The sequence below is a fragment of the Lycium barbarum genome, chromosome 8 (genome assembly GCF_019175385.1).
Source record: "Lycium barbarum isolate Lr01 chromosome 8, ASM1917538v2, whole genome shotgun sequence".
Lineage (NCBI taxonomy): Eukaryota > Viridiplantae > Streptophyta > Magnoliopsida > Solanales > Solanaceae > Lycium > Lycium barbarum.
In genome coordinates, this window is record NC_083344.1 from 126,995,901 (window position 1) to 127,005,771 (window position 9,871).

Genomic DNA, 9,871 nt, shown 5'->3' on the forward strand with positions numbered 1-9,871 from the left:
AAAAAAAATTCGCCAAACGTGTCTTTGAAAGATTGTAACTGAAAAACCTGTCACTTGTGGCCGTTCCTCTGTCCCTCGGCATTCTTTCTCTCCTAAAAGAATTTCAACAAAAATATAGAGAGACAGACATTCAATTCCCAAAAACCCTTATCCCAAAAAGAGAAACAGGTTAACATTTATACGCATGTATAATGAAATTGAAACACATAATTAGCTCTGGTAAAACCCAATAATCTCTTCAATTTTCACGTACAATCATTATTATCATTACCAATTTGGGTTGCCCCTTCCCTCAATTTCTCGCTGAATGTTTCTTCTTATTACTCATTTGGGTCTGAGAATTTCATATTAAATTCGTCAACATATCCAATTTCACGTATTGGGTCTTCTTAATTTTTCCTGGAAAGGGGCCTTAAACTTTTAATTGTCCTCCTCGTAAGTTCTATATTTCTTAATGTTGTTATCCCCTTTTTTTTTTGTTTCTTCAATTATGAGTTTTTGTTTCATTAGCCCATATGAACTAGTTTGGAATTGAGGCAGGCATAGTTGTTGTTGTTGCATGTTTTTTTGCTTAACTATCTCTATTGCTTTTTTATTGTGTGAGAAGTGACAACTTTTTTCTTTTTTCTTTCTTTTTGCCTTGATTAGAAATTTTTTAGAGGTACACATTGGATTATTTTACTTGTATGAGTTGGAAATTTACTGCTTTCCTTAGTAGTTGTCATGTTTTCTTCACTACCGCATTTCCATTTTCATAGCTACTTTGATTTGCGATATTTGAGCCGAGGGTCTTTCGGAAGCAACCTCTCTACCTCTCAAGGTAGGGGTAAGGTCTGCGTAGCGGAGCCAGGATTTTCTGTAAGGGGGTTCAAAAATATGAAGAAGTAAACATACGAAGAAGCCAAGGGGGTTCAACACCTACCATATATACATAAAAAAATAATTTTAACCTTCAATATACACTGTAATTTTCTGCCGAGGGAGTTCATCAATTTTCTGCCGAGGGGGTTCGGATGAACCCCCTCGGTTACACTTGGCTCCGCCCCTGACTCTACCCTCCCCAGATCCCACTTGTGGGATTACACTGGGTATGTTCAAGGGTGGATCCACAGTGGTGAGTGGGGGTTCCCGGGAACCCATAACTTTTTCCAGCACCTTGTAATTGTATTGAAAAATATATTCAAGGTATAATAATAATTAGATGGGAACTCAGTAACAATTTGGATGCTTGGCTCAGTGACAGAGCGCATCTGCGCTAGAGATGCGGGATCGAGCCCCTCCTGTGGTCTTTTTTACTTATTAAGCTCATTTTTGTATTCCGAAATATCTTTGCTGGACCCACAAACTAAAAATCCTAGATCCGCCTCCGTGTATGTTGTTGTTATTGTATGAGTTGGAAATTTATTGGGTCAAAGGTTTTATCTTTAGATTATTTTGAAGAATGCTGATTTTGAATTACAACTGTTATCTGCAGTTGAAAAGGTCATGCTTTTGAAGAGGATTGTAGAATGGTTTACTACTTCAAATTGCAACCCTTTTTTGACGGGTTAAATTGGGCTTGATATTTGAGTTCAAATGTGTATAGTAGTAACAGATACGGGAGGAGAGGAGCGTAATAATAGATGGGAAATAATTGTGTTCATGCAAAGTTTTCAAAGGATGGGTTCTTCAACTTATTCTTTTGGCGGTCTCGAACACCGGATATGATTACAAATAAGAAAAAACCAAAGGGTATTGAAGAACCTTATACAGACAAACAGCCTGAACGTCATAACTCTATTCAGAATAAACCCCCAGAAATGGTGACGATAAACAGGGAAAAGAGTAAACTACCAGATACGGAGAACACTCAGGTAGTTAAACCGGAGAGGAGATCAGTTGATTTGAAACCTATAGAAGCAATTGGACCTGAAAAGTCTGGCAACACTATCCATGAAAAGGTAAAAATGAAAGAGCCTGCAAAACCGAAGAAGCCAGTCAAGAGAATGCTTAGCGCAGGACTCCAGGTTGATTCTGTATTGAAAACAAAAACGGGTCTTCTGAAGGAGAATTATGATTTGGGAGAGAAACTTGGACATGGCCAATTTGGGACCACATTCCTCTGTGTTGAAAAAGCAACAGGGAAAAAGTATGCTTGTAAGTCTATAGCAAAAAGGAAATTATTGACACCTGAAGATGTGGAAGATGTAAGGAGAGAAATTCAGATAATGCATCACTTATCTGGACATCCTAACGTCATTTCAATAAAAGCAGCGTACGAGGATGCTGTGGCGGTTCATGTTGTGATGGAATTATGTTCAGGAGGCGAGCTTTTTGATAGGATTGTTAAGCAGGGACATTACTCAGAGAGACAAGCGGCCGAGCTTGCGAGGACAATAGTTGGTGTAGTAGAAGCCTGCCATGCTCTAGGAGTGTTGCACTTGGACCTTAAGCCTGAGAATTTTCTCTTTGTCAACGAGAAAGAGGATTCACCTCTAAAGATTATAGATTTTGGGCTATCAATGTTTTTCAAGCCAGGTATTGTCCACTTTCTTCCATTTACTTCCTATATATTTTTGGTTTCTCCTGTTTCCCCATTTCTTTGAATTAGTTTTAGTGGTTTGTATGCATAAGAAAAAAATCATTTTCTGACAGATTGTTTAAGCACCTGTAAGTAGGAAATTTGGTACTTGACAAAAGAGCCTAGTGGTAGGGAAGTTCAGGAGGGTCTGATTTACCGTGTCAAGAGAAAAAGTAAGAAGTTTGGTATCATAGAAGTAAGACGGTAAAGTAGTTGGCGTTTCCATTTGTCTGCTTGATAAGCAATATGCTTCTGTAGTTAAAGCAGTCCAGTTGATATGGATAGACTGAAGTCTTTTTCATGTCTCCTTGAAAGCTCCAAACTTACTGGTTTGCGCATTCTTTTTTATTACTCTTATGTTGGCAGATGATGCTGCTTCTGATTTCATAAAAATTCTATTAAGTAGAAAGGTTATTATTGTCCTTGATTGATGTTCACCATCATATATGGAAAATATCCTTAGCATCAGTTGTTCTAAATAAAATTCTGTCACTCTTGATAAGATGTGCTTTCTAGCATGCACCAGTCTTCTTTGTTGATTTGCTTTTTGCTTTTAAATTGCCTAGTTAATTGAGCTATGTTCTTAACCACAGGGCAAATATTCTCTGATATTGTTGGAAGTCCTTATTATGTTGCTCCAGAAGTTCTGCTTAAGCGTTATGGTCAGGAGGCAGATATTTGGAGTGCAGGTGTAATAATTTACATTCTTCTTACTGGTGTACCTCCATTTTGGGGTGGTAAGTTGATCTTCTCAAGTTTTTTGTAGTTTACCATGGTTTCCTGGTTATGTGAAGTACCAAAAGCAGCTTCTCATGTTTTCTTCATTCATTTATTTGGATAGAAAGTGAGCAGGAAATATTTGACGAGGTTTTACGTGCCAATATTGACTTCACATCAGACCCTTGGCCTAACATCTCTCAAGATGCGAAAGATCTGGTAAGGAGAATGCTTGTAAGGGACCCCAGAGAGCGACTTACCGCACATGAAGTTCTATGTGAGTAGTCATTGAATTTCAATTTAGTATTTAAAATCCAGCTTATCATATATTATGCTTAGAGATGTTCTGAGCAACATTTTGCTTAGCAGCAGAGAGAACATGGTGAAAGCTTAATGTCTTTTTGGTATTTCTTTGGTCTATTTGAGTCCTCAGATATTATGTCACTTTTAGTTCAACTAGAATTTCAAACATATCTGTCTAAAAGAATAACAAAATCAGAGCAGCGTATGTATGTCTTGAATTCTAGTTGAACTAAAAGTGACATAATGTCTGGTGCAGAATCAGAAATTATAGTCGCAAGTAGATCTTGAAAGCAGTTGAAGGAAACAATACTATTTTTAAGTCAATTCAGAGAACAGGCAGTCTTTCTATGGAGATGGTTTTGGTTTTACTACTTCTCAAATTAGATTCCCTATATGTGTCCACATTTGCATTTTGAGTTCCAGAACATGTTGTCATTGAACTTTCTAGATTCCGCTCATTTATTATTATTATTTTCCCTTTTGCAGGCCATCCTTGGGTGAAGATTGATGGTGTAGCTCCAGATAAGCCTCTTGATTCTGCAGTGTTGAGTCGCTTAACCCAGTTTTCTGCCATGAACAAGCTTAAGAAAATGGCTCTCATGGTAAGACATTTGTAAGCTAATATAGTTTCAATGAGATTTACTGCTAAAAGTGGATGTCAACCACCACACACACCCCCCCCCTACCCCACACCCCCCCCCCTCCCACCCCACACACACATGCAAACCCCAAGAAAAGAAAAAAGAAGCCAATTTTGAAACTTAAAATTGCAGTTAAATTTTATATCTCCCCACATATGCATGAAAAGTTAATTTAGTTCAAGATTCAACAGGTTCTGTTGTCTTCTAATCACAGAAATTTGTTTATTTCATACAGGTCATTGCAGAGAGTCTTTCTGAAGAGGAAATTGCAGGCTTGAAAGAGATGTTCAAAATGATTGACACAGATGACAGTGGACATATTACTTTAGATGAACTGAAGATTGGACTAAAGCAATTTGGGGCTGATCTTAGTGAGACAGAGATACGAGACTTGATGAAGGCGGTAGGTTATAGACTTGTAGTCCTCCATAACTATTCTGTATCAAATGTCATGTTTCTAATCAAAGATATCATTAACTTTACTCAATCACGGGGTTTAACTAATTCCAATGACTAAGTTTCCATATAACCATGAAGATCATCAAATTAGGCTGAAATAGAGCCTTCCTCTATCTCGTTTCTTTTTTGTCTATGTGAGGATTGTAAAGATGGGAAGCAGAAGTGGATTGTTAAGATGGGAAGCAGAGGTGTAAAATCCTTCAGAAGTGCTCACTGTGCATTGCTTAAATACTTTATCCTTCTCTTGTATAGTTTCTTTCTATTAACTTCTGAATTTTGCTCTATAAATCGGTAAAACACCCTTTTAACAACTGTATGCATCTATCTCTCTCTCTCATAGTCTGATACTGTTGAATGAGGTCAAGTTTGGAGAAAGCATGATGTTTGCCTCTCTTTTAAGGCACTTTTGTCTGGCTGTGGTACAATTAAGGCCTTCAAAGGAAAAATGGGCATTTCATTTTTCTTGTAGCCGAAAATGTTTGCCCATCAACTATCTAGTTCTTTTGTTGTAAATAAGTCAGTCACAAGTTTAATAATGCCTTTTGTTTATATCCATACAAACTAAGTCTAGAAGGTGCCATCAAATGAATTCCATCAGACAACCTTTAGATCACCAACCAAGAGGAACTCATCTGCAGTTCATTTTCTTTTCCAACTCCTTTCCAAATTTAATCTCAAACAAAATATATCAGTTGTGAAATCCTTTCGTATTTTGCAATTCTGCAACAGGTTATGCTTGTGCAACTGTAATTTTGTTGTTTCATGTCACTATTAAATGTACCTGACCATTAAATGTACCTCTCTATGAAATTGCTATTGTCTGTTAGTTATATCAAAATATCCAGAGTGCCCCCGTGCAGTCAAATTTCTGTCACCCGATTTGCTTGTTTGGATCAGCTAAGAAAGCTAACTCATTATTGGAAAAGGTTAAGGTTACAGCATTTGGTTATTTCATTGTGCTATTGAGTAGTATCACTTTTGGATTGTCACCTAAAGAAAGTCTTTGTGCTTTGTGAAGAATAAATCTGTGAACCTGTTTGTCCTTTCGGAATTATGCTCTCGTTATGAGCAGCCAGCTAAGCTGTGCTCTTTGTCTAAGAATATTTTCTAAGCAACAGTATGTGTTTGTGTGAAGATATTCTTTCATTAGATAATTTAAACATCTCTCTTTTTGCTTAACTCCAATATTTTCTCCCAAAAAAATTGCAGGCTGATGTTGACAATAGTGGTACCATTGACTATGGGGAATTCATAGCTGCAATGCTTAACATCAACAAAGCTGAGAAGGAAGATTATCTTTCTGCTGCTTTTTCATATTTTGACAAAGATGGGAGTGGTTATATCACTGCAGATGAACTTCAAAAGGCTTGTGAGGATTTTGGCATGAAGGATGTCCGCTTGGAAGAAATCATTCAAGAAGTTGATCAAGACAACGTATGTAGTTCTACTGGCATTTCTCTATTCCAAATATAATTAGTAATGCACGAAAGTAATGGTAGACTACATAACGTTGATATCAACACGACTTTCATCTCTGACAAAACCATATTGAAGACACATATTTTGTGATCATATAATGAAAATATAATATTCAGCTATATCCAAACTTCTACGTCAGAGTATCAAAATGTAACGAATAACACATTTAGAATCTTTTGAAATGGTCCGTGTCTTTTAGAACGTTACTGCACCTGATGATGCTTTTCCGTTCTTTTTTATTACTGCGTCTTTGTTCAGTATCTGTTCTTATATTTCAGGATGGCCGGATAGATTATAACGAATTTGTGGCGATGATGCAAAAAGGAAATGCAAATTTCGGTAATAGACGCTTACACAATAATTTTAGCATCGGATTTCGGGATGCAACAAAGGTTTGCTGACACAGGAAGATAATTGTACCTCCTTGTTTCTTCCCTTTTTCTGTTTTTAGTTTTTCTCCTTCATCAGCCTCCCATGATTTTGCTGTCACACTATGATCTTTGCACTTAATTTTTCTTTTCTTCTTTTTCTGCTTTTAATATTTCTCCTTTTTCATTTCTCCATGATTTTGAAATGTACAGAATTGTATAGTAGGGTCAAGCATCATTTTAGCTGGCACAGAGCAAATGCCAGCTCTTATTAATTTACTCCCAAGTTGTATTAGCTTCTCTGTTTAATATGTATTCTAGCATAGGATGCACTCTTGTAAAATATTTCAAGAAAATAAGGTAATGCTTGTTCATATTTCTCCTTTTGTTCTTTCTTTATTTGAGTACTGATTAACTTCCACAGATTGTAGGTTTGAACTTCTTATTAATTGTACTCCATATTAATCCATTATTATCTGGTAAGTCTTAATCCCTTATTTAAATAGGTTTTGTCTGTGTTGCACTTCCTGCATTTTACTAGGATATTAAGTAATGTTATAAACTTATTCATTGTACCAAAGTGAGTACAACAACAATGAAGCACAACTTCTTATAAAGGGATGGAGATAATTTATCATAATTGACTAGCTATCCATGGCAAATGCAATGACAAGTCCTGATAAGGAACAATAACTACTGTTTGACGGTGATTTTGAGGTTTAAATTCCATCAAAAGATGGATCTCATGTGTTCTTCTACTTAGTTGCTTCTGTTTTCTTGATATTTTTTTCCAACCCTACTCTGGAAAATCAACAGTATTCTCACTCTGGAAAATCAACAGTATTCTCACTTACTCTCAATATTGACTCGAATTTTTCAACTTACTGGTGGATAATGGAGGTCTTCTACCGGTAGAACAGACCCAGTTGCATCAAATGAGCTGGTGGGTTGAATTTAGGCAGGTTAAAATGATGAGTTAATAAACGAGCAAGTTAATAATCTAGAGGTATTCAAAATGACTGGATGAGCTAAATTTGGAAGGGTCAAATGGGTTGAATTAAAAATGGGTGGGTTACTTGGGTTGAGATGAGCTTGGTCAAGATAGGCTAACCAATGGGCCATTAACCCCGGTCGGCTCAATTCTTATTTCTTTATTTTTCTTATAATACTAAACGGTCTATGCCCGTGCTGCGCACGGACCCAACACTTTAGATTATAGTGCATCTATATGTATGTAGTTGTCTTTGAATAGTGATTATATATATATATATTATATATTATGTTTAAAACACGATTAATATAACATTGTAGTTTGTTCTCCGTATCTAAAATTTTATTATATTAATGTTTGCTACGAATACAAAATCGGCAAATTTATTAATATTTTTTAAAAGAGAATAAAAATAAAAAAGTAATTAAATTCTATCTTATTTTAAAATATAAATATTTTAAGTATATTTATTTTAGTGAACATAACAAATAAATGACATGGCGGAATAGCAAATAGAACAATTTAATATTTAGATTAGATCTCAGGCTAATATAAAAAAAAAAATTGTATGGTTTGACTACTTAACTTTTTGAAGAAAAGCAATTTCATTTGCTCCCACTAATGGATTGATACGCACGTAGCAATGAATCCATCATTATTGACTTAATGAGATACTTTGGAAATTACACGAATATTGTTTGATTTTTTAATATGGAGTGCACTTTTTTCTTTTGGACATTATTAATTTGCACTATTTTTATGCATATATATATATATATATATATACTATGTTCAAAACACGATTAATATAACATTATAGTTTGTACTCCGTATTTAAAATTCTAATATATTAGTGTTTACTACGAATACAAAGTCCGCACTTTTTTTTTGACATTATTTTTTTTTTAATATGGGGTTCAGTTTTTTTTTTTATATTGCTTGATTTTGTTAATATGGGGTTCACTTTTTTTTACAGTGAGTTTGGAGATGGTGGGTTGCTTTTTTTTTTTTTTTTTTTTTTTATATTTCTTGATGTTGTTTAGTATGAGGTCCACCCTTTATGGGGTGCACCTTTTTTTTTTTTTTGAACATTATTAGTTTGTACTATTTTTATGCATATAATATATATACATATACTATGTTCAAAACACGATTAATATAACATTGTAGTTTCTGCTACGTATCTAAAACTTTATTATATTAGTGTTTACTACGAATATAAAGCCAGCACTTTTTTTTTTAACATTATATTTTTTTTAATATGGGGTACACTTTTTTTTTTTTTTTTATATTGCCTGATTTTGATAATATAGGGTCCACTTTTTTTTTCCCATGAGTTTGGAGATGGTGAGTTCCACTTTTTTTTTCTTCCTTTTTTTTTTATTGCTCGGTGTTATTTAGTACGGGGCCCACCCTTTTTTTAAGGGACAACGGACGACGAAGCATGGGTCTAAACCCATGCTTTATATAGTTTCTTCTTTTTTTTGTTTTTATTTTTTATATTGCTTGGTGTTGTTTAGTATGGGGCCCACCCTTTTGGACATTATTAGTTTGCACTATTTTTATGCATATAATATATATATATATATATATATATATATATATATATATATATATATATACTATGTTCAAAACACGATTGATATAACATTGTACTTTGTGCTCTGTATCTAAAACTTTATTATATTAGTGTTTGCTAAGAATAAAAAGTATGCACTTTTATTTTGACGTTGTTTATTTTTTTAATATGGAATTCACTTTTTTTTTTTTATATATATATATATATATTGCTGGATTTTGTCAATATGGGATATTATGTTCAAAACACGATTAATATGGGGCCCACAATTTTTTTTTATTAAATTGGAACGGCCCACAATTTTTTTTTTATTAAATTGGATATATATTACTACTATTAAGAAGAGTGTATATATTAGAATTATGAGGCCCACAATTTTTTTTTATTAAATTGGATATATATTTCTACTATTAAGAAGAGTGTATATATTAGAATTATGGGGCCCACAATTTTTTTTTAATATTAGTTATTATTTTTTTAATATATATGGGGCCCACAATATGAGGTCACAGTTTTTTGTTTTTATTAAACGGACGACGAGAAAGTGAGTTAGACTCACTCTTCTTAATAGTAGTAAAGTAATGTTTAATTACATAATGAGAATGTGGATTTATTGTTGTTAATCTAATTTGATTGTCTCATGATTCAATTACCCCATATGGGTTTGTGAATTTAATAGTCAACTAATCAAAACGATCGAAAATACTATCCATTATTTGACATAAACATGTTTTACAATTAATAACTATTGGTGCCTTACTCCTTATAATTATA

At 34.1% G+C, this 9,871-nt stretch overlaps 1 protein-coding gene across 2 annotated transcripts; it reads left to right on the plus strand.

Annotated features, from left to right (window-relative positions):
- Nucleotides 1-19: 19 nt before the first annotated feature.
- Nucleotides 20-6,905, plus strand: LOC132607242 (calcium-dependent protein kinase 26-like). 2 transcript variants are annotated; one of them, XM_060321130.1, is made up of 8 exons: nucleotides 20-435; nucleotides 1,475-2,517; nucleotides 3,154-3,297; nucleotides 3,402-3,554; nucleotides 4,067-4,182; nucleotides 4,457-4,624; nucleotides 5,890-6,114; nucleotides 6,438-6,905. In XM_060321130.1, exons 2-8 carry the CDS (start codon nucleotides 1,623-1,625, stop codon nucleotides 6,558-6,560), a joined length of 1,824 nt encoding a protein of 607 aa, XP_060177113.1. In that variant the 5' UTR covers nucleotides 20-435; nucleotides 1,475-1,622; the 3' UTR covers nucleotides 6,561-6,905. The 2 variants fall into 2 exon arrangements, with proteins under 2 accessions (XP_060177113.1, XP_060177114.1); XM_060321131.1 differs by having other exon boundaries at nucleotides 20-219.
- The last annotated feature ends 2,966 nt before the right edge of the window (nucleotides 6,906-9,871 follow it).

What these genes read in the sequence shown, in the direction of transcription:
- LOC132607242 (XM_060321130.1), top strand. Translation starts at nt 1,623, where the DNA reads ATGGGAAATAATTGTGTTCATGCAAAGTTTTCAAAGGATGGGTTCTTC. An exon ending in TGTACCTCCATTTTGGGGTG is followed by an intron (nt 3,298 to 3,401) that starts GTAAGTTGATCT and finishes TTATTTGGATAG; the next exon opens with AAAGTGAGCAGGAAATATTT. An exon ending in AAGAAGTTGATCAAGACAAC is followed by an intron (nt 6,115 to 6,437) that starts GTATGTAGTTCT and finishes CTTATATTTCAG; the next exon opens with GATGGCCGGATAGATTATAA.